Source organism: Clarias gariepinus, chromosome 13, assembly GCF_024256425.1.
Source record: "Clarias gariepinus isolate MV-2021 ecotype Netherlands chromosome 13, CGAR_prim_01v2, whole genome shotgun sequence".
NCBI classification, from domain to species: domain Eukaryota; kingdom Metazoa; phylum Chordata; class Actinopteri; order Siluriformes; family Clariidae; genus Clarias; species Clarias gariepinus.
Window position 1 is genome coordinate 4,616,747 of NC_071112.1, and position 25,568 is coordinate 4,642,314.

Sequence of the window (25,568 nt, forward strand, 5' to 3'; positions counted from 1 at the left end):
GCCTCTTTTATAAATTATGATCGTTTCTACTGAGTGTTGCTTCTTTAATACAGTATACAGTATTACATTTTTTTCCCAGTTGAAATTGTCAAAACAACTTGTATGAGCTTTACATAATCTAGTCAATTGCATCACTGCAGTCACATCATAAAAACAAATTCCTATTCTTTGGAACAAATTGCCAATGTTTTCGCAGATTAATGTAAATGTAAATTATTACCTAGCACTTGCTGGCTGTTTTCTACAGAATCTTTTTTTTATTGAAAGGCAAGTAATTATCAAAAGTTTCACACGAGTCTCACTGCTAAAATAAACATCAAAGTCATTCCATAGAAAGCTGCTTGAACCAGTTATCATAATCTTCAATTCAATTTTATTTATATAGTACTTTTAACAATTGACATTGTCACAAAGCAGCTTTACACAGTCAAAATAATTATTTAATCTGTTAAACATTTTTTAAAACACATATTTTCTAAACATTTTTATTAGACTAATTTCTTTGGTTAATTCATGCAAATTATTACAGTACAGTATGTAGAACTGTCTGTTGCTTTGTCCAGTATCAGTTTTTTTAATCTTAAGTCAAGTAAATATCAAACTGTCTTCTGTTAAATAGACTTACTGTCAAGAATCGTTAAAGATAAGTTAATTGCATAAGTCATTACATGGAAAATGCTTAGACTTGTTGTCATGATCTGACAAACATTCAAGTAGCTTCAAGGTATTTTTTTATCTAAAGGCAAGTAAATATCAAACTGTTTTCTGTTGAATAGACTTACTGCCAAGAAACTTTAAAGTTTACTTAATTGTATAAGGGATTACATGGAAAATGCTTGATCTTGTCATTATCTGACAAACATACAAGTATCTTCTAGACATTTCTATTCGACCCGTTTCTGTAAATGTGTTCTGAATTGATGAGTTCATCTCAGGTAAATCTTGACTCGTATGGAGGGTAATCTTTAAAGCGTTAGATAAACCAATGATACATGCAGCATATTAGGGTGTCACAATAGATGGCTGCAGAGGCTGGATAAGACAATTCATGTGACTCCATGCTGCGTTGTCACGGGTACATATGCTAGTCTTCAATATATTTTCTCAGTAGGTTGGGTACATTTCTCAAATCAGAAGAGAAATTTTTTAAACTGCTTGTACAAACTTCAGATCATTAAGTCAAATGTGCACATTCTTTTTTGATGTAACGAGTAATCTAAAGTCTAACGAGTAACCTAATGTTAATCTAACTCCCCTCTCCCCTCTGTTATTCCTGCTATTATATCCTTATCTCACCTATGCGGTTTGACTATGTGAGGACCGACACGCGGAAAGATGGAAACCTAATCACAGTGCCAAAACTCGCTGTGAATCATGATGAACTGTACTTACAGCCACCGCGTAGGTGAGAGAAAGGTATTGGTAGTAAACAGATTATGGGCCAAACTTCGCTGAATGATGATGGTAGAATAATTATAAAACAGTTTAATATTATAATTATACAGTATATAAATTATATTATTATAAAGGTCTTGACTCAAACAAAACAGGCATGATGAATCACAAAGAAGTTTTAATTTTTTGCAATGGAAAGTACCCAAACTAGTTAATTTTCTCAGAAAGTAACGCTGTAATGTAACATTAGTTACTTTAAAAATTAACGTCCCCCAACACTGGTCCTAACTGGTTAGGAGTTGTGAGGAAATGGTATTCATGAGGGACATTATAACACTGAGTGACACAAAACTAAAAAAAAGATACATTCAATTATTAGTATTATTTATTTATATTTTTTGATAGATTGTGTGTGGTATGCAATTGGTTCATTAACATGGCTGACAACATTTTATATGCTGTCTTTACAGATGATTGTTACTTTACATTTTTTTTGTAACAGCAAAGTTGCTGCTTTGACACAATGATGATTTGGGTTTGTCACAGCCGACAATGTGGATTGGTGGATTGGGAGCTTCGTGCCCTGGATGTGCCACAAATCTCCATCAACTGCAAGATGCTATCCTATCGATATGGGCCAACATTTCTAAAGAATGCTTTCAGCACCTAGTTGAATCAATGCCACGTAGAATTAAGGTAGTTCTGAAGGCAAAAGGGGGTCAAACACCTTATTAGTATGGTGTTTCTAATAATCCTTTAAGTGAGTGTATATATATATATATATATATATATATATATATATATATATATATTTATATATATATATATATATATATATATATATATATATATATATATATATATATATATACATATATATATATTACTGGAACCTTGGATTATGAGGATAAATCGTTCCGGAAGCAGGGTCGTATTCTAAAATGTATTACTGTTCCGTTTTCCATAAGAAATTACAAAAACTCAAATTATTTGTTCCACAGCCCCAAAAAATAAATACATAAAAATAATTAACACAAAATATAAAGTAAAAGTAAAACAAAATTAACCTGCACTTTACCTTTAAAAAAAGTAAAAATAAATCCCGACAGATAAGTGTTCCCGTTTATGCATGCAGGCGCTGTGTGGAGGAGACCCTTACTTTCAGCCCCTCCTGTCTCACCCTACTAATCTTACACAGTAAACCTTTCTCCTCTCTTATTTAAGTTTCACTCATAAACACACAATAAAATATGTTTTACACACATGCACAATGGTCACAGTGTTATAGTAAACAGTACACGCGTGCACGGATGTTGATTATACCAGTAAGAGACGCGCTGAGCGTCACATAATCAGTTGTGAATACAACTGTGTAGGATGATATCCGCGCGTGCACACACATATAAACACCAGTTTACCGATAGAGACTCTTACTTGCCACCCAAATAGCCTCTGAACAGTGGATATTAAACTATGCCACTTGTATGGCATTTGTGTAAGCCCTTATCTGAGTTGTTGCAAATCATCAATTTCTGAGGCTGGTCATTCTAATTAACATATTCTTTGCAGCAGACATAGCACTTGGTCTTTACTTCCCGGAATGAACCTCATTAGAGCCAGTTTCAGTAAAGCTTTAGATGGTTTTGTGCACTGCAATTGGGAAATACATTAAATAGTTTTATTGGGTTTATTTAAGTAATGCTGGACTATCTTTTGTCTTTTCAATGCTTAACTGAGGGCTTGTACAGTAATTGTAGTAGTACTAATAGGGCAATTGGTTCTGTACCCATCCTTCCTCTGCACAAGACAACTGATGGTCAAAAGCACAATGAGAAGGTAAGAACTGTCACAAACGCTTGACAAGGGAAAAAAAAGATTTTTTTTTTCTGTGTTTAATCATGGGCGGTGGCTTCAGTACATTCTTATTAAAACATGTATTTAATGATCACTATCATAGTTCACAGTTGGTGTTTTATTCAGCAGGTTTTCCTTGCTAGACTCTTTAGACTACACTTTTCTCAGCAGCAAAGGGATCTTGTGCAACAGTTACAAATGAAGGTAACTCTTTTCTTTTAATTAATAACAATAACCAATAGTAACGTTTCCATACTAAATGAAATACTAATGATACTGTAAATAAGCAAATAAAGTTCAGTTCCTTCAGTAAGTGCCATGAAACAGTAAAAGAAAAAAACGTACTGTAGATGTGTGGTTTAAATTGACAGAATTTGGATATTTAAGGAATTTAAGAGAAAAAGAAACTTATGTGTGATTAAAAAAGAAAAATTAGTAAAGACTCATCTCCTGAGTAAGACTACTCTAGCATCTCTCAACACATCTATTATGTTAATATATGAATAATACAGAATTTTGTATATTTTTTATGAAATGAAAATGAACTTGTGCACTTTACTAAGAATATTTTTTTGTTTGTTGTTATTTTATTACTTTAATTAAAAATTATGTGCTATAATAATAAAAGTTTATTTAAATGAAATATGTGTGCTTATAATGATATTTCCAAGAGGAAAAACTCTTTTTTGTATTATTTAGATATTGAAATGCAATTGTTGCAAACAATAACGTTATGCTCTTTTCTTATACAACCAATGACTGGATGCATACTTGCCAACTTTTAACAAATATAAATGAGGAAGGATTTCAAAAACAAAGCAGAGGTTTTAATGGTCCACGCCAGAAACATCAGAGCTTTAAAGACATTTTGATGACTTTAAGTGGTAATTTAATTTAATTTAATTTAATTTAATTTAATTTAATTTAATTTAATTTAATTTAATTTAAAATAAAACAGTAAAATGATTGGACAAAAAATTCTAATTTATAGTTTTTTTTTTTGTTTAGTGATTTATTTTTCAAATTCTAGGCCTTCTATGAAATTTCTAAATTGTAAAAGAACACTTTATTAGGAAATAAAGTACCTAGAACAAGAACAGTCAGTTATTTATTTATTTATTTATTTATTTATTTATTTATGTTTATTATTTCATTTAAACCATGAAGGTCAGCTGTTCTGAAACAGTCCTTGTAAGAACAGTATTTTCAAGTGCATTTGCACGATAAAACTGGCTCTCATGAAGACCTTCCCAGAAAAGCAAGACCACAACTGATCTCTGTGGAGAAGTTAATTTAGAGTTACCAGCCTTAGAAATAATTTAAGCCACTGTTGCCACTGTTGGGCCCTTGAGCAAGGCCCTTAACCCTCAACTGCTCAGGTGTATAATGAGATAAAAATGTAAGTCGCTCTGGATAAGAGCGTCTGCCAAATGCCTAAATGTAAATGTAAATAATTAATTAACAAACAGCACCTCAGGTTAGAGCCGTTATGAAGGATTTTAAGATCATATGTAGCAGACACATCTTAATGTCAAATGTTCATAAAACATTATTGCAAATTTTGCACACTTTAGTATTATTTTACAAAGGAAAAAAAAAAAGACCATGGAATTAAAAAGGTGTTTCCAAATTTTGACCAGAAAATGTAATGCATAATAGCCTATAAATAATAATGAAGAACAAATAAATAACAAAACAGAGGTCATAAAGTGGCATGTATTATTAATTGGATGTAACTGTGTGTGTGTGTGTGTGTGTGTGTGTGTGTGTTGGACACCTGCTCTGAGGCAGTTAAGAAGGTGAATTTGCTTGAGAAACAAGGTGATACCTCTAGCATGACAATTATTCTGAAAGTAATTAAGTCCGAGAAACTATAATAGAGGCTGATTTGTGTGTCAATGGTAACCAATAATATCAGTAATAATATATCTATTATATATATATATATATATATATATATATATATATATATATATATAATTAAGATCTTAAACAGGTAAGATATATTATAAACTGTACTGAGGATATCAGCGATAACATGATATTTTAGTACAATTCAGCCAATCGACGTGAAGAAGTATTTACAGAGATAAATTAGTTAATCTTTCCTAATAAAATAGTTTTAGGAATGACATGTTTCATAAAATTTAACCCAGAGATGTTAGATAAACTTCTGAAAAAGTATGTGATGTGGCTAGCAGAGATTAGTGTTAAAAGTTAATATGTTAACTTATAAATATGTACCGTATTTCCTGTTCAAATTTAAAGATGCTTGCATGTGGCTAGGCGTAGCTTAGTGGTTAAGGTATTGGACTACGGCTCGGAGGGTCCCAGGTTCAAACCCCACAACCACCAAGTTGCCACTGTTGGGCCCTTGAGCAAGGCCCTTAACCCTCAACTGCTCAGATGTATAATGAGATAAAAATGTAAGTCGTTCTAAATAAGAGCGCCTGTCAAATGCCTAAATGTAAAATGTGTATGCAAAAAGACAAAGTACAACAAAAATGCAAAAGTGTATACTCTTTAATAAAGTTAGCCTAATACAATATTGTTTCCAATGTAATATTCCATGTAATGCCTGTAATAACACGTGTTTATCAGCCTTTTGATAAAAATGCTGCCTTTTGTAAAGTGAAAATACGACCTGCGGGTTTCCGCGCGGCGACGAACAGCTTTATTTCAGTCATAGATTCACAATCACATTCCACCTATTATTTCCAGCCGTGGTCAAATAATGGATAAAATAATTATTCAATGCTGGACACAAACAGCAAACATGATGATTATTATTATAAAAAGCCCGAAGCACTTTGTGTTCATAAAAGAATATTTACTTAATATATTGTTCATTCATGTCTTCTGATGATGTCGACACATTTTTACGTTTTAAATGAGATATGTTGGCATATTCAGGAATCAGGACATTCGCATAGTAAACACTATCAGATAGCCTACTATCAGGAAATTAAATTAATTTCAGGACCATTTAAACCAAGGCATTGCCATGTCTTTCATCGATTTTTCCCTGTTAAGACATTACAAAAACTATATAAGAAACCTATTAGGAATTTTAAAACACGAATTTGGGCATCTCATTTCATCATTATCAAAATAATATTAGGCAAATATACACACATACATCATGAAAGATCTATTGTAAAACAAAATTAAATTCATGTTTGCTTCAGCATTGGAAAAAATATTGTTTTAGGCTAATTAATTAAACACAATTCTTCGTTGTACTGTACTTGCTCTGGCTTTTAGATCAAGTCCTTCCATGCACATTTGGCGGATATTAAGTGAAGCACAACACATTTATTTAAATTGCTGAATGTTGTTTGCAGCAAGTTGCGGCACGCCGCGTGGACGGCCACATCTGTATCGGGTTATGATCTCAGGCATAATATGTTCTTATTGGTCTGAATATAAAATGCTGCAGTATTCATTTCTAATTTTTAGTCTTTCACAAACATTTTGCTTCATCTTTTTACTTGTGTTACAGGAGGAACTGGCATCATTCTGGAACCTTTCTGTCACAGTGCTACGAGGACAGTTCGAGCATACTTATGACAACTGTATGTATACTGCACCCCTATTCAGACTCATCAACCACACACACACACACACACACACACACACACACACATAGACTAAAACACACAATTTTACTATATGACCACATAATCTGTATGAGGTATGAGGTCACATTAGGGAGAAAATCTAAATGATTTATTAAAAGGACAAAACTTTTACCACAATTGTAACACTGCTGTTTAACATGTTGCATGATAAAAGTGTAATGTAATACTTAAACAGCATTTTACATGGTGTCTAATTAAGCAGCATATATTCCCATAGTATCAGAGCCTGAACTCTATGTGACCCTGAACCTGCCCACTGCCTTAGATTGCTGTCCTGTGCAAACTAAGACAATCAAAAACTGCAAGACACCTGAGTGGAACGAGACCTTCCACTTCAGTGTCTCCAGCCTGGCCAAGGTGAGTGAGCAGGCCCTGTAATTTTTTTTGTGTGAATTAGGAAGATAAAACATTGATTTGCATAAAACAGGACAATATGGGTTTTATTTTGCTTAGCAATTTTCTCATTGACTTAAACATGTGTAAACATTTACTTTCACAGGAAAGGCACAAGAACTTTTATTTACCCTTTAATATGTCACCTTTGACCTTTAGCTGTTAAAATATAGCAATCATAATATAAATATTCACATTACCTTTGACATGACCTTTAACCTTTGAGGTTCGAACTTTCAATCAATCAATCCAACTTTTGATGTTTTTTACTCCTCTATTTCTCTCTCTTTTGTTCTCTCTGATAGAATGTTTTAGAGACAGCTTTGTGTGATAGTAACTCACAGCATAAAAAAGAAGATAAGGTATATTCCTTCATTATGCTCGACATCAACACCCTTAAACTGGGTCAGAAGGAGATCAAGGAGTTTATCATGGTTGGCAAGGTAAGACCATTTACATGGTTAGAAAGGAGCAAGACATCCTGACTGGTTATAAATAAGTAAATAAATAAATGAATGACTAAATAATAATAATAATAATAATAATAATAATAATAACAATGTTGATGCTTATCTAATTTAAAAGAAATTGTATTAATAAAAAATAGTGTCAAAATTTATATAAACATATTTAAATACTTTTGTGATCACATTGTTTAAAAAATCTAGACATAGCAATGTCCACATACACTGTTTTAGGGTAAAAGTGGATGTGAACAATGTAAAAATAGTGTAAAGTGAAGCTAATAAATGATTTCTGGTTTTATTTTCAGTTGGACAAGCTGTGGCTGGAATTAGAGATGACAGAAAGGTAACAGTTATGGCTTACGCTATAGATGATTTAAGCATGGAGGCTAGCAGCAGCTAGTGTAATGTTTTAAATTTGTTTATAACTTTATAACTAAGTTCAATTTTTACCAATCTACAAAACAGAATGTATTCACAAAGTTATTTCTGCTAAATATTTTTCTGTTATTTTTTCCTAATTTGCATCAAGAAGGGTTCAACAATAAGCAAATTCTCTTTTTAAAACTTAGCAGTATTTATATGAGTCCATTCGAATGAATGTGTTTGGATGAAAATACTGGGGATTGTACTGTTTAACAATGTCACAATGTTACTTTTAATACTTTTCACAGTTTGCAGTTCATTTTGTAAATTGTGTTCCTGTAAAAATGTAAATTTATACTTTCATTTTATTTTATTTTTTAATATCCAGTTAAATTTTATTTTATTTGAAGTTCTGTCTTTAGTATTTTGAAGTTATTGACAGTCACATACGCATTTCCTTTTGTCTCATACTGCGTATGGTATGTGACAAAAAACAAATGTTAATTTTTAATTGATTTGATTTGATGATATACTGTATATGTTTGCTTGTGTTACCAGTCCTGGGGCACCTGTTAAGCATCTCTCTAATGGAGTCCTGCTGGTAAGAACTGTAGTATTCTATAATAGAAAATTTAATTATTAATTAAATTCAAGTTCATTAAGTTAAAGTGATACTGTGATAATTATGCAACCTATGTGCTTTTTATGGCATTTAAGATATTTAATCCAGCATATAAAGGAAAGAATGAAACAGCCAAGAATGTGCTTGTATAGGTAAATAATGTTATAGTAATAAAGTTTAAATGCAGGTGTAGGGTTTGAAAATAGGACCCTGCCTTTTTCGTTTCTGATTTTTAGTCCATCACAAACATCCATCTTGCTCCATCTTCTTACTTGTATGTTACAGAAAGGGCCGACACAATTCTGGAACCTTTCTGTCACGGTGCTACGAGGAACCTTCGAGCATGTTTATGACCTCTGTATGTCCCTTATTCAGACTAAATCCTCACCCACACACACACACACACACACACACACAATTCTACTACATGACCACACATTAGAGGGAAATCTAAGTGCTTTATTAAAAGGATAAATATTTTACCTCAATTGCCACACTGCTCTTTAACATGTTGCATAAGTAAAGTGAAATGTAATACTTAAACTGCATCTTACACACTTTTTCTTACAGGTTCAGACCCTGACCTCTATGTGACCCTGAAACTGCCCACTGTCTCAGATTGCTGTACTGTAAGAACCAAGACTATCAATGACTGCAAGACACCTGAGTGGAACGAGACCTTCCACTTCCATGTCTGCAGCCTAGTCGAGGTGAGTGAGCAGGCCCTGTGAATTGTCCCCAAACCAATGTTATTGTGTTTGGTTACATGTCAGATCTACTATACAATACTTAACATCAATATTTAGGTACTCCCGATTCATCCTCTACCATAGTACAGTTGAATTACAGTGTCATATATGAAATTACTATAATGAAAATATTATATATAATAAAAATGTTATATATATATTATTCAAATGTTAAGAATTCAATTAAACACGAATATATATTCGTGTTTAATTAAATTCCATAATTTAATGAAAAAAAAAAAATATATATATATGTATATATTAGATTTTCGTTATATATAATATTTTCATTATAATAATTTCATATATATAGCCTATACATTCATGCATAGGTGTCAACTCGCATGTTTTGTAATATTCCATTATCATTCGTATTGCTGTTGTTTTAGAGCCCTTTACTAAAGCATTCGTAAGTAAGTAAGCAAATAAAACATAAATGAATAAATAGCTTTATATGGTAATTCAGCATAGTAAAAGTACCCTAGCAAAAAAGTATGTGTATATATATATATATATATATATATATATATATATATATATATATATATATAAAATACAGAAACCCAGCATTTTTTTGTGTACTACTACTACTAATGAATGGAGAAAGCGCAGTCTAAGCCCGGGGATTCTGCGTGCTGTCGTGTTGTATTCAGCGAGTAGCACATATTTTTGTGTATGCTGCATTTCATGTCTGTAGTTTTATTGATAAATCACTTAATACCTGCGCATGCATTTATCAGCATTTTGATCCAAAAGCTGCACGCGCAACTCACTTTCCTTTTGCAAAAGGCAGTATTTATTGTTTAGTGTATATTTAAAGCACATAAACACAATAAACCAATATTGTTTTAGGCTAACCTATCATACATTTTTTTATTCTTTGTTGTACTTCGTCTTTTGCACAAGCACGAGTGCTTTACAATAATAATAAGTATAATAACAATAATAATAAATTCGGAGCACTAATACTACTACTAATAATAAATATAATAATACTGAATGGAGAAAGCGCAGTTAAAGAAGTATCATCATTGAAAGAGACATCCCTTTTCTCAAAACGTGCGTTCTTTATGGCCAGATCTGTACTAACGAAACCATTGCTGTAAAGTAAAAAAACAAAACAAATGAAACTGCACTTTACCTTTAAAAAGAATTGCGACAGAGCAGAGTTTCTGTGTAAGGCAGAGAGTGTGTGTCTGTATGTGTGGGAATCCCAGAGGAGATGGTGTGAGAGGGGGGTTCTAAAGGCGAGAGAGAGAGAGAGAGAGAGAGAGAAAGAGAAAGAGTGTGTGTGTGTGTGTGTATGTGCTCACACACATACACACACTGTCTCGCCTTTACAGCCACAAACCCCCCCTCCTCCTCCCAGCTTCCCAAACACACACAAACACACCTATTTTGCCTTACACAGAAACTCTGGTCCATTATGATTCTTTTCAAAGGTAAACTAAGAAACAACACGCTGATACAGGGAGAAAAAAATGGATCTTTACCGACTAATGAGACTAGCTCTTGCTTCATACACATGCGCACATGCGCGCTGTACAAACACGCTTACAAACACAAAATAAAATATGTTTCACACACACACATGTCACAGTGTTGTAGTAAACAGTACACGTGTGCACGGATGATGATTATACCAGTAAGAGACGAGCACTAACACCCAGCAGGGGAGACGATTACCCGCAATTCCGGAGCACAAGAGAGAGAAAAAACGTTGGCTCAGTTGTGATCATGTGACGCTCAGCATCAAAACAAGAAGGGCATGCATGATACATGATATTCGGTGCTTGTAAACCAAGAAAATGCTCGTTTTCCAAGTCAAAATTTATTAAAAATCTTTGCTCATCTTGCGGAACACTTGTAAACTGTGTTACTCGTAATCCGAGGTTTCACTGAACTATGTAATAAAAGTAATGCTCCCCCACCCTTGCTAAATCGTAAAAAACCTGTGGTTTCTGGAAAGCTCCGTTAAATTTCACTTGCCATATTCAGTCCTGATTACTGCTGAATTAAAGTCGGCCAAACTTCTTTCACAGTGATGTAAAAGACCCATTGCTTGTTATTGCAAATGCTTGATTGCAGTTGTTGCTGCCAGGATGGTACAACCAGTTATTATTTTTAGGGCTAATAACTTTTTTTCAAGGGACAGGCAGGTTTGGCCAGCTTTTTTTCCTTAATAAATGTGATCATTATTTAAAAACTGCATTTTGTATTTACTCGCGTTATCTTTGTGTAATTTAAATTTGTTTGATGACGTCAATCATTTTAGTATCACAAATATATATAAACAATATTAAAAAAAAATAATAAAAATAGCAAATACGTTTCGGAACTGTACATCTCTTCAAACAGAAAGAGATAAGTAATTTTCTCTAACATCAACTCTAGTTGTTTAGCTTCAAGACTTACATTAATGACTTTGCACTAATAAATTAGGTCGACAGGGCATGTGTGATTTATGAGCTTCATAGACTAACAAAAAAATGCTGTGAAAAGACAAAAGATTCATGTTAAAACACGTGTACTGCATATCCCTTATGTTTGTGCTTGATAACAGTCAGGGCTGTAACTAAGTTTTCTGGCGCAGGAGCCTTTGATTTTGCATCTGACAGTTTTTCAGTTACACAACAAGCTGCATTTTTGTCTTATTAAGAGAGGCTGTTTATAGGGAGCTGTAGCTTAAGTGTAAGAGAAACAAAGTTGTTTTTTAGACATTTTTCATGATTCAAAATTATAATAAACAAAAAAAAAAACACATTTATGGTTATTCACACTCTAATATAAAATCACCAAATTCTTATGGATGACCTTTAAAAGTCATTCATGAGGTGTAATATTTCAGAGCAGGAGATTTGGGGTGATAAGGGGAAGAAACAGGAGGATGTTTGTTATTACTTTCAGCTTTCTTTTGCCCCCCTCCAACTTTAGGCGACACGTGCCCTTACCCCTGCTTACACAATTATGTTCCCAGTATCATTGATGTACACAAATCTATCTACTGTTACTTTCATGTTTATTTTTTGTATTGAATCCAGTGTCTAATTAAATACAAACAAAACTACATGTCAAACAATGCAAAGTTTATAAAGTATAAACAGATTTACAATGCTTTCATGTAAATAAGAGGTCTTTTATTCTGTCTGGCAGAACATTATGGAGATAAAGTTGCATGATAGTGACTTAGTGGTGGATGAGAAATGTGCCGAAATTAAGTTCGACATCAGCACCCTTAAACTGGGTCAGAAGGAGACCAAGGAGTTCATCACAGATGACAAGGTAAGATCATTTACATGGTCAGAAAGGAGCAGGTATCTATAACTGTAATAAAAAAGTAATGTTATAGTATGCAACTTTTTAAAAGTATTATTATTATTTATATTAATATTTTTTTTATTAGTGCTACATAGTGCTCACACGAACCAAATATTCTCTGATGAAATTAACACTCCATGGTCCAACGCTTCCCTCTAAGTCCTGTTTTGGGGCTCCCACACTTACATACTCTGTGCCACCATATTGAAGTTTCCCTTTGCCTCCCCTGCTTGCCTCGCACGTCCTCCCCCCCCCCCCAGTCCTTCCATGTGTCATGCTTCGAACCAGTGCTCTACAGCACAACAAGCGCCCCCTTGTAAGAAGTTGATGCTCTAATAAAACAAAAACATTCTGTATACTAATTAAAAAACATTTAATAAAAAATAAATAATTAAAAATCATCTAAAAAAATAACATTAAGATTGTGTTATTTACACTAAAGCATTTAAAAACTTTTGTGAGCACATTGTTTTGGAAATCCAGACATTGCAGTGAATACTGTATGCATTGCCACATTCAGCGCAATTAAAAGCTGATGTGTAAAATGTGAAGATAGTTACTTAAAGATAAAGCTAATAAATGATTTCTGATTTTATTTTCAGTTAATGGACAAACTGTGGCTGGAATTTGAGATAACAGAGAGGTAACAGTTATGGCTTACACTATAGATGATATAAGCATGAAGGCTAGCAGCAGCTAGTGTAATGTTTAAAATTAGTTTTAAAATTAGGTTCAGTTGCCACCAATCTACAAAACAAAATGTTTTCACAGATGTTCTATTATGTCTATAATTTATCATTAAGAAACATTTGACAATTAATAAAACATTTGATTCAGCTACACAGCAAATTCTCCTGTGTTGAAATAATACTTAGAGTGTTGAATTAACACTTAACAGTATGTACAGTATATACGTTTATTTGGATAAAAGTGTTACTGCTAAAAATTATTATTAATATTATACATACATCTGTGAGGTTGGTCAGTAAGGTATAACAAATGTTTAGGGAGCTGGAGATATTTTTTATTCCATAAACAAATTTCAATACATATAGGACAATATTCATTAGATTTACAGAATTGTGGGAAAAAAGAACTTTTTGACAGAAAATTTAATTATTTTACTTATTCATTCATGTCTGGAAAATCTTTTCTTCTTTAATATATAATATTTTAATGATTGAGATTGTAACCAGGTATGTTTTGTCTGGTGTGTGTATGGTTCTGTGTGTAGCTCTGAGAAGGACATAAAGGTACGTCTAGATTTTGACATACCAGCAGAGGAAAAGGAGTTTCTAGTGAAGAGGAGGGAGGTGGTGTCTCGTGCACTGCAGACATTTCTAAACCTTGACACTCCTCTAGATCCCACCAAGGTATGACCCTATGTCTATAATTGTGCAATAAAAATTTTGTTTTCTTTCAGGAAGTTAGGCACAAATTATATTAGAGATTATCATCACTATCATCATCATCATCAATCTCACACACATGTGTAAGGGTTAACCCCTAGAGGGTGACAAACGCCCAGACCTGTTTTGTTTTTAGTTGTGTTTAGTTGGGAACTACTTATCCCAGAATGCACCTCGGTCAGGTGATAGAGCGCTCCTGAACAGAGGCGACTAATTAAGTTGATTATTATAACTGGCCTTAAGTTCAGTCAGGCGTCTAGCATTTGTTGTTATTGTTATGGTTATTAGTAGGGTTTATTGTGTTTAAAAGTGAGGTCTTAAGTTGTGCTCAAATCAAAAGGAGTTTTTGTTTTAGTTTTACTTGCTTTACTTTTATTCTTTTATTAAAAAGAACTTTCAAATCGTCCCTGTGCCTCCGCATTTATGCCACGCCGACACAAGACCCGCCTACATGATAACATGCACTATTTCAGAATAAACATGGTTCTGTATGCAGTGAAAACTTGGTTGTGAGTAACTTTGTCTGCATGTGTTTTGCAAGATGAGCAATTTTTTTTAAATAAATTTAAACAAGTGAGGGCTTGATATACCGTACTGTAGTATGCATTGTCTGCCAAGCATCACATAATCACAATTGAGCCAATGGTTCTTCTTTTTTTCGCTCTGTGGGATTATGAATAATTGTCTTACATACTCAGTCTCAGTGCGCATGCATCATGTGTGTACTGTTAACTATATCATTGTGCCCAAGTGTGTGCACACGTCAAGCATTTTTGTAATTCTGTGCCCAAGTGTAGTGACTGATCGTTTACTAAATGTATTGCAACAACGGCCTGCGTGAAGAAAAGAAAGGTTAAAAGGCTGTAGCAGAGTGGGAGATGAATCTGTTTAACAACAATGCAACTTTACATTTCCACGAAATCCTGAGGAGGCAAAAGCAAGTGTTATTAGAAAGGTTCCTTGTTAAAGTCAAGCAAAATGAAGATTTTAGTAACCAGAGACTCTCTGTCAGAGCAGTGTGATTCCGTTAGTGTGTGTGTGTGTGTGTGTGTGTGTGTGAAAGTTGTCCTACACATTAGCCCCCCCTGCTTCGTCTATCGTCTAACACCATTTATAATTTGTTTCAAAGGTCAAGTGCAGGTTATTTTATTTTATTTTTTCATATTTTGTAGAAATTATTTTTCCAGTTTTCGTCAGAGTTTCCATTATTTCTTATGGGGGGAATTTGCTTTGATATGCAAGTGTTTTTAATATACACGCTTACAATCCAAGGTTTAACTGTATTTAAAAGTACATGCATTATATTTTGTTATTTTGCAACATAACATTACTTTGTTTTTTAAACTAAAGCACGCTGCTAAACCTAGCAAATCAGTCTTGTCCCCTGCTGATTGATTAGTGATAAAATTTGTTCATTAAGCACAAGTTATAAAAATAATTAAAACAAAACCTATTAACAAACCAGTGAGTGTGTGTGTGTGTGTGTGTGTGTGTGTTAAGGTGCCGATAGTGGCGGTGGTGTGTTCAGGAGGCGGCTCCAGGGCCATGACAGGCACATACGGCTCTCTGAAAGGACTGCAGAGCCTCGGCCTGCTCGATGTCATCACCTACATCACCTCTGTGTCTGGCTCCACCTGGTGAGTGTGTGTAAAAACGTTTCTTAGGCATTTCCTGCTATATAGTGCTATAGTACCGTATGCTAAGTTAATTTATTTCTCAAAAACACATTTTTAGTCAAATGTAGGTATGTATGGAGCCTCTTTAGTATACTTTAATGTTGTGCCCCCACAAAAATAACTTAAGTTATTTTTACGGACTGTTTTTATTTTTTTTTTCATGCAATATGTTTAGAAGACTTCTTCAATAACTTCCAAACATTTGGAAAGACAAATCTGTTTTTTACTACTTTCTAATAATATCCAGAACTAAATTAACTAAAAAATGTAACCAAATATAACCAAAATAACATAATAAAAATAAAATGCATATGTTTTGCATAAGCAAAGTCCACAGTATGTAAACATTTCTGAAACATAATATGTCTAAAACTCATATTTACTTTTTAAACATGTGAGTATAAAGGCGAATGTGATTGCTGACACTGCATGCTAAGCAGAGTTGTGTATATACAGCAGTCTGGATCTAAGCATCTGCACTGATGGAGTTTGTTTTCCACATCTCTATCTCTCGCAAAGTATTGTAAAATAACTTTATTTTTCTATTCAAGGACCGCTGCTAGTCTCTACTCTGACCAATTTTGGTCAAAGGACGAAGGCCTGGATAAAGCGATAGCGTCTGCAAAGGAGGAGCTGTCTAAGTCCGTAGTCAGTCTCTTCTCTTTTGGAAGTCTTTGTCATTATGCCAGTGAACTGCAGAAGAGAAAGAAAGAAGGCCATCAATTCTCATTCATCGATCTCTGGGGACTCGTTATAGAACGGATTGTCTTTGGAGAGGTTTGTTTCTCTGATACAGAAACCCACTTACACTACCAGTCAAAATTTCATTGAATATGTGGAGCTTTTACAGTTTATATCATGGTACTTTTTAACACAAAGCAGCAACTAATCACAGGGGTATTTTTGACTTTACCAGTCAAAAATTTGTACACACCTCCTAATTTAATGGTCTCTACTGATATTGTTCTAAATTGTAAAACAATGCTAAAGGCAGTCCAAAATATGTAATAATCTCTTTTAAACAGTTGATATTGATGATACGCTGCTTCTGCCCTGTAAATCCTTCATAACAATTTTAATTCAATTCAATTTGTATAGCGCTTTTAACAATTGGCATTAACCCAAAGCAGCTTAACACAATCAAAATAATTATTTAAGTTTGTATAGAATTTGAATGTTTATGAATCAAAATGGTCAGATAGTCCCTGGTGAGCAAGCCGAGGGCGACAGTGGCAAGGAAAAACTTCCTGAGATGGTTGTAGGAAGTAACCTTGAGAGGAACCAGACTCAACAGGGAATCCATCCTCATTTGGGTGAAACAGAAAGCAGGAATTGATCTGCATTAATACTGTGTGTTAGTTGGCAGGCAGTTCAGCATAACAGTTGATGTTAATTGATGTTTATATGGAGTCCAGTTAGTTATTGAAAACTCAAGTCTACAAGGTAGACTTGTATAAAGTTCCAGTCCTGAACTATTGAACAGTCAAGTCCTCAGAGAAACAGCTGCAAACACCAGTCGAGGCCAGAACCGTGTTCTAGGTAGAAAGAACCATCCCCAGGCACGAGACGCATCCCAAAGAGACACACGGGGCATCCATGTGACGAGATCTCCAACCAGACGTGGGGCACCAGGATGGGTCAGACAGGTCCGGAGGGCAGAGGGAGTCTGGATCACTGGCAGCTCAGGAACGACATGTGTAGCTCGACAGAGAGAGAGAGAAGAAGAGAGAGGGGGAAAGAGAACAGTTAGGTCTGGTCACAGTCATAAAATGTATAATGTTAATGTATATTTAACTATGACAGCATAACTAAAAGGGAGAGCCAGAAGGAAACACAGACATGAGGGCTCCCTGAGATGTAAAGCAACCAATCACCTCATGGTCAACAAACCTGAGTGATCAATGAGAGTGAGGAAGACAGCATCCAAACATACCAGTTCACCATAATACTCTACATCCATAAGTCCCCTAGATCTGCCCCTTTACCTATGGCAAATCTATTTATAAAAATGCTTTATTTAAATAAATAGGTTTTTAGCCTGGACTTAAACACTGAGACCGTGTCTGAGTCCCAAACACTATTTGGAAGATTATTCCATAATTTTGGGGCTTTGTAAAAAAAAAAAAGCTCTGCCCCCAGCTGTAGTTTACATAATATGCGGTACTGACAAGCAGCCTGCATTCTTTGATCGAAGTAGGGGTGGCGGTTCGTAAGACACTAGCAGTTCGCTCAGATACTGCGGTGCGAGACCATTTAATGCTTTATATGTCAAGAGTAGTATTTTAAAAACAATGCGAAATTTCACAGGGAGCCAATGCAGTGAAGATAAGATAGGGGTGATGTGCTCATATCTTCTGGTTCTAGTGAGGACTCTCGCTGGTGCATTCTGGACTAGCTGAAGCTTGTTTACCTAGTTGAAAAACCAGACAGTAAGGCATTACTGTATAATAGTCCAACCTAGAGGTTATAAAAGCATGAACTAGTTTTATTGTCGTTTAGCGACAATATATTTCTTATCTTGGCAATATTTCTGATGTGAAAGAATGCTATCCTGATAATATTATCTACATGTGCTTCAAATGAAAGGCTGGAATCTATAATCACATCGAGGTCTTTTACTGTTGCACTTGATGGAACAGAAAGGCCATCTAAAGTTACAGAGTGATCTAAAATCTTACTTCTAGCTGTATGCGGTCCTATGACTAGAACTTCTGTCTTATCTGGATTAAGCAGAAGGAAGTTAATTAGCATCCAATTTCTTATGTCCTGCACACATTGCTCAACTTTAGTAACCTGGTTTATCTCATGGAAAAAAAAATAAACCTTAACACATCAACCACAGTGGACAGTCTTTAAACACAGTATATATATATATATATATATATATATATATATATATATATATATATATATAAAATCAGGGGCTGGACAATGAAACTAAAAGAGCTGGTTTTAGACCACAATTATTTATAGTATGGCGTAGGGCCTCATTTTGCGGCCAATACAGCATCAATTTATCTTGGGAATGACAGATACAAGTCCTGCACAGTGGCCAAATGGGATTTTGAGCTGAATAAACCCTGTGAACAGTGAACCAGTGAACTACAGTATGCTGCCATTTCCCTGGATACCGTGGCTCTTGATACATCACAAAGACTTGCTGTCTTGGTCACAGATGCGCCAGCGAGAAGCACCGCATGTGTGCATTGCAATATTTTAAGCAAAAACGGTGCTATTAATCTGCTAATTAAACCTTTACAATCTGCTCTTACTAGTTGAATGAGCAATCAATGAAGGTTGGCCACCAGACTGGTCAAAGTTACCAATGAAACCTCCAACACTGAATTGGCCAGTGTTTCAGTTTCATTGTCCAACCTTTGTGTGTGTGTGTGTGTGTATACACAGTATAGATGGGGTTTACAGCAACAAGGGATAACAAATTGTGTAATTTTTTATGTAAAAAAAAAAAAAATGCTTCAGAAACCAACAGGTACACTGTCTGACCAAAAGATGGCAGTCTCTGATAGTCAGAACCCGCTGCCAATCTACACATCAGTGAACATGAAGGAGGGAGCCTGTGGCTTACAGCCTGGTAAAAACTGCACATTGACTCTATAACTTGCAGTTTTAGCTACTATGATTTGAAACCTGGTGTCATTTGTTTTCTTCTATTCATTTTGTCGATTACAGAGTGGTGTGAGTTTACCCCATTCGAGGTGGGGTTCTCCAAATATGGAGCTTTTGTCAATGCAAAAAATTTTGGGAGTGAGTTCCATATAGGTCATGTGATGAAGAATCTACCACAAACGCGCATCCCCTTCCTCCTGGGTCAGTGCTGTGTTTGTTTTAATAAGATTCTCTGTGTCATAAGCTCCATGAGCTATATTATGCGTTATACTGTCTGACTAATACTAATGGAACTGTACATGTGTAGGGATATGGAGCAGTGTTTTCTCTGCCAACCTGATACAGCTCTGGAAAAATTATGTTGGAGATATACCTCAAGAAATTTTGCAATGGCTGGGAGACAATGTTGACATACTTGGTAAGTACACCTTACTAGTACCAGTCAGAGACGGGTATAATGTGTTACTGTGTAACATGTTACTGTAATCTAATTACTTTTCCTGAAACACAGTAATGTAACACATTAAACTTTAAATGCATGTAATTTGATTACAGTTTTTAATGTCAATAACTTTACATTACTAGCATTACAATATTCTGTTTAAAAAAGAATCAAAATGGGCTTAAAAATCACGTTTTTGTACAGCAGCCTAAGTTAACGAGCATTAGCTTTAACCAAACGCCGGAGAGCTTTGTAACTATTTTTAATTTGATGTTGTAACCGGTTCGCTCTCACAGGCACGGGGGTGAGGTATTATGGGTAAAGATGGGGAAAAAATGGGAAAGGAGAAGGTTTAAAGGACGCGAAAAAACTTAAAAGTAACATAATTAGTAATCTGATTATTTTTTACAAGTGAAAGTCAGTTATGTAACCAAATTACAATTTTTAAGAAGTAATTAATAATTTGTAGTAGATTACCTTTTTTTGAGTACCTTCTTCAACACTGGTACTGTACCAGTTCATCTTTACACTTATATGAGTAACAGATACACTCACCTCAAGAATTATTAGGAACACTTATTTAATTTCTCCTTAATATGATTATCTATCAACCAATCACATGGCAGTTGCTTCAATCCATCTAGAGGTGTGGTCTTGGTCAAGACAATCTCCTGAACTCCAAACTGAATGTCAGAATGGGAATAAAAAGGTGATTTAACCAATTTTGAGCATGGCATGGTTGTTGGTGCCAGACGGGCCGGTATGAGTATTTCACAATCTGTTCAGTTACTGGGATTTTCACGCACAGCCATTTCTAGGGTTTAGAATGGTGTAAAAAGGGAAAAACATCCAGCATGCGGCAGTCCTGTGGGTGAAAATGCCTTGATGCTAGAGGTCAGAGAAGAATGGGCCGACTGATTCAAGCTGATAGAAGAGCAACTTTGACTAAAATTCCTGCTTGTTACAACCGAGGTATGCAGCGAAGCATTTGTGAAGCCACAACACGCACAACCTTGAGGCGGATGGGCTACAACAGCAGAAGACCCCACCGGGTACCACTCATCTCCACTACAAATAGAAAAAAGAGGCTACAATTTGCACGAGCTCACCAAAATTGGACAGTTGAAAACTGAAAAAATGTTTCCTGGTCTGATGAGTCTCGATTTCTGTTGAGACATTCAATTTGTAGAGTCAGAATTTGGCGTAAACAGAATGAGAACATGGATCCATCAAGCCTTGTTACCACTGTGCAGGCTGGTGGTGGTGGTGTAATGGTGTAGGGGATGTTTTCGTGGCACACTTTAGGCCCCTTAGTGCCAATTGGGCATTGTTTAAATGCCACAGGCTACCTGAGCATTGTTTCTGACCATGTCCATTCCTTTATGACCACCATGTATCCATCCTCTGATGGCTTCTTCCAGCAGGATAATGCACCATGTCACAAAGCACGAATCTTTTCAAATTGGTTTCTTGAACTATGTACTAAAATGGACCCCACAGTCACCAGATCTCAACCCAATAGAGCGTCTTTGGGATGTGGTGGAACGGGAGCTTCGTGCCCTGGATGTGCATCCCACAAATCTCCATCAACTGCAAGATGCTATCCTATCAATATGGGCCAACATTTCTGAAGAATGCTTTTAGCACCTTGTTAAATTAGAATTAACTTAGAATTAAGGCAGTTCTGAAGGCGAAAGTGGGTCAAGCACCATATTAGTGTGGTGTTCCTAATAATCCTTTAGGTGAGTGTATGTACAGACTTTAAACGGACAAAAAAACTTTTTTACAGCATTTGAATAAATCAGATTCATGACTCGCAGATATGACAAACAGATATGCATGATTCTAAACTTAATTACATACAACCAAGTCCATAAAGTTTGGAACTCAGGTTTTTTGTTAGTTTTTTTGGCATGTGGCCTTTTTTGTACACACATTGAATTTGAAAAAATGAAACATTTAAAATTTGAGCAAAGACAAGACTTTCAGCTTTAATTGTAGTGTTGCATTGACCATTCAGGACCATTACAGCCTTTTTCACACACACACACACACACACACACACACACACACACACTTGTGGCTCATAAATAATGGAACAAACTATTGTGATTACAAACATACAGTAAGGATAAGGATCGCCTTTAATACTTAGTGAACATTCTTTGCAGCCAATAATTGTCTTAAGTCTGGAACCCATGGACATGACCAAATGCTTAGTTTCTGCCCTGAACATGCTTTTTCAGGGCTTTATATAGTAGGCTATTAGTTTGTGGGTCTTTCTGCCTTTAGTCTTGCCTCAATACAGTAAGTGAAAACCATGCTTTATTGGGTTGAGACCAGGTGACTGACTTGCCCAGTAAAGAGTATCCCATTTATGTGCCTTGGTTAGTGTTCACTGTATGCTTTGGGTCATTATCCATCTGCAATTTGCAGCAGCATCCAATCACCAATCACTTAAAATTCATCCTGCTACTTTTATAGTAGTCAGGTCATCAATTAACATCAGTAACCCAAATGCAGATCAACACCCAGTTTTTTTTGCATAGTCCAAAATATCATCTTTAGCATGTGCTTAGCCCATCTCTGAATGCCTGCAACATGCTACATACTGTACTATTAACATAAAGTTGTCTGCTGATTCTGAATGCAGTTCAGTCATTTATCTGTCTACTAGAAGATTAAACATTGGTTGTTTTCTCTGTCCTGTAGAGACAGATCAAATTTCGGAGAACTTGGATACTGTGCGGATCAATCCAGAGTCTTCAGGGTTGCTAGATCTATTGCATTTTCGCCCCTTTGTCAGCACTGTGCATAATTTCCTAAAAGGATTCTCCCTTCACAACCTGTACAAAGAAAACCCAAGATTCAACACCACTAATGGTCAGCACTCATTTTCCTTTTAAGCTTGATTCATTTATAGTTTCATTATCCCTCCATATTATACAAGTGTGATACCCTGCTTCACATATAGGGTGTACTTAAGCTTTATGGATTTGATTTTATATATTTCCTTATCTTGTAATGAATGTTCTTTAGAATTACACCCAGATGCATTTCCAAACCAGCTCACCCCTGCGGACTCCACTCTAGGCTTGGTGGATTCGGGATTTGCCATTAACACAGGATTCCCTCCTGTGCTAAGGCCCCACAGACATGCTGATGTTATTCTGTGCCTCGAAAATAGTTGGGTTGACGATCGTTTAACGGTGAGAATGGGGGGAAAGGTTATACTATGCAGGCTATTTTTTGGAGGGTTAATATTTGGAGTAATATTTAATAAAAAAAAAAAAAAAAGAAAGTTAATGCACAGTAAAGTTTAAGTGCATTAATAATATTTGAGATAAGTGTAATGCTTCATCAGTGTCTTTATAATAGGACAGACAAGAAAGAGTTAAAAAATGTAGCAGGATAAACTGCTATGTATTTGTATAGCTTCACTTGTGGTTGTACATCAACCATTTTAACTGTCGTACACAACTACTGTATTGTTAAATATTAAGAAACACATAACTGTATCAACTTCATAATGTGTATGTGCAACAGACCCTGAAGGAGACTCAGCAATACTGCAGTGACCACAAGTTACCATTCCCAAACATAGATATCACAAAGTACGAATCTGAGCCAACCAGGGAAGTGTATGTGTTTGAAGATGAGGATAATCCTGATGCTCCTATTGTGATCTGTTTTCCACTGGCTAACGTCTCCTTCAAAGAGTATAAAGCACCAGGTAAGAGATAAATTAATTAACTTTACTACAATTTTTAAACACTTGTTTTAATATGCTGTAATACTTTGCTGGGTCCTCAACCAGATTGCGACCAACCAGACAACCGCTGAACAAGACAATTAGATGGATAGAATCAACGTGTAGCTACTTACTTTATTGTGCTAATAAAACATCCTATTTAAACGTTATTGATGGTAGATCATTCTCCTTACGTGTGTACGTGTTTGTTTGTGTGTGTCCGCTGTGCAGGAGTAAAGAGAGGAGACGATGAGCTTAATGAAGGAAATATTGATGTGAGCACCAAAGACTCTCCATACAGAACCATTCACCTCACATATAAGCCAGAAGACTTTCAAAAACTGGTGGACCTCACCTCCTACAACATTGTGAACAACGAGGAAGTTATCAGAAATACACTGCAAAAAGCTTTGAACAACAACAAAAAAAAGTTAAATTCAAAGAAATGCATATTAGCATAACCAGTGGTATAAGAAATTAATAAAATCTTACTTTATAGTGGTTGTGTGTTGTGTATTTTGGTCAAGTCAGTTAAGAAGAAAACATGTTTCAAACCCATGTTTTTCTTTCTACAGCTGAGGTAGGCATATACTCTACAATTATAATGAAGTACTTTATAATCAACATATATTTACGCTTTCATGTAGCACATGATAGAGAGTTATGTTGTACTGTTTATGGGAGATTATATGGAATATGGATTGTGTTAAGATTTTTAAGATGGTTAAGTCTTGCCTGCAACAAGATAATGGAATAAATGTATTTTTTTTCTTTTTCTCTGCTATATCTTGTTCTGAACTTATTTTAACACAGTGGAACCTTGGGATACGAGCATAATTTGTTCCAGAAGTGGGCTCGTATTTCAAAATAATCGTAAACCAAATCAAATTTTCCTATAATAAATAATATAATTTCCACAGCCCAATAAAAATAAAAATTATTATCACAAAATATAAAGTAAAAATTAAAAAATTAACCTGCACTTTACCTTTAAAAATAAATCCCGTCAGATAAGTGTCTGATTTCTGTTTGTGCATGCAGGCGCTGTGCATGTGTGTATATGTGTGTGTGCGTGTGTGTGTGTAAAGCTGAAGTAAGGAGCACCTCCTTTTCGTCTTACATGGTTCCCCCTTCTCAAATTAACCTATAACAAATGCACTTGAAAATTTGAAAATAATCGCAACAGAGCAGTATTTCTGTCTAGAAAAGATCTGTCTAGAAATATTTCTATTTTTGAGCAGAGAGAAAGTGCGTGTGTCTATGTGTCTGTGAAGGCGAAAGTAGGAGGCCTCTGAAGCCTCGAATAAATATGCCACCGCCGCTATCTTGGTTACCTCCATCTCGACCCGCCGTGGTCCTATACGATAGCCTAGAAATGCAATCTCCTTTTGATAAAATTCACATTTCTCAGCCTTCGCATAAAGCCCATGTTCGCAGCCAACGAAGGACAGCGGTTACATGACGGACGTGCTCGGCATATGACCGCGAGTATACTAGGATATTATCCAAGTATACTATAACATAACGGTTATTGTCCATTGTCGAGTTATCTGGGAATTTGCACATCAGCCTCTGCTTCAAACTCGAAAAAAGCCATAGCCAACTACAGGGGACACGGGAATCAACTCTGGAATCACTTTTAATTCTTGTGTCTGACAGCTTTGCAGGTTACACAACAATTGTTCAAAATAGATTTGACTAAGTGAGGGAGAGAGAGCAAGGTCGATAACCTTAAATGAAAACCAGAAAAGAGGGTACATCACTATTCCTGGTAAATAACAGTTAAATCACTACTTCTAAAACACACCAGGTAAATTAAATTTAAACAAATACACCAACAAAATTATTTAACTAAGCTTCT

The 25,568-nt window shown here is 35.2% G+C and overlaps 1 protein-coding gene across 1 annotated transcript; it reads left to right on the forward strand.

The window, feature by feature from the left end:
• Positions 1 to 3,327: 3,327 nt before the first annotated feature.
• On the forward strand, positions 3,328 to 24,168 carry LOC128535716 (cytosolic phospholipase A2 zeta-like). The gene is made up of 16 exons (XM_053509763.1): positions 3,328 to 3,453; positions 6,752 to 6,824; positions 9,306 to 9,445; positions 12,638 to 12,766; positions 13,405 to 13,445; positions 13,780 to 13,792; positions 13,999 to 14,175; positions 15,712 to 15,848; positions 16,439 to 16,664; positions 19,368 to 19,479; positions 19,578 to 19,715; positions 19,822 to 19,932; positions 22,669 to 22,839; positions 22,996 to 23,165; positions 23,503 to 23,689; positions 23,939 to 24,168. Exons 1-16 carry the CDS (start codon positions 3,328 to 3,330, stop codon positions 24,166 to 24,168), a joined length of 2,181 nt encoding a protein of 726 aa, XP_053365738.1.
• Positions 24,169 to 25,568: the final 1,400 nt, after the last annotated feature.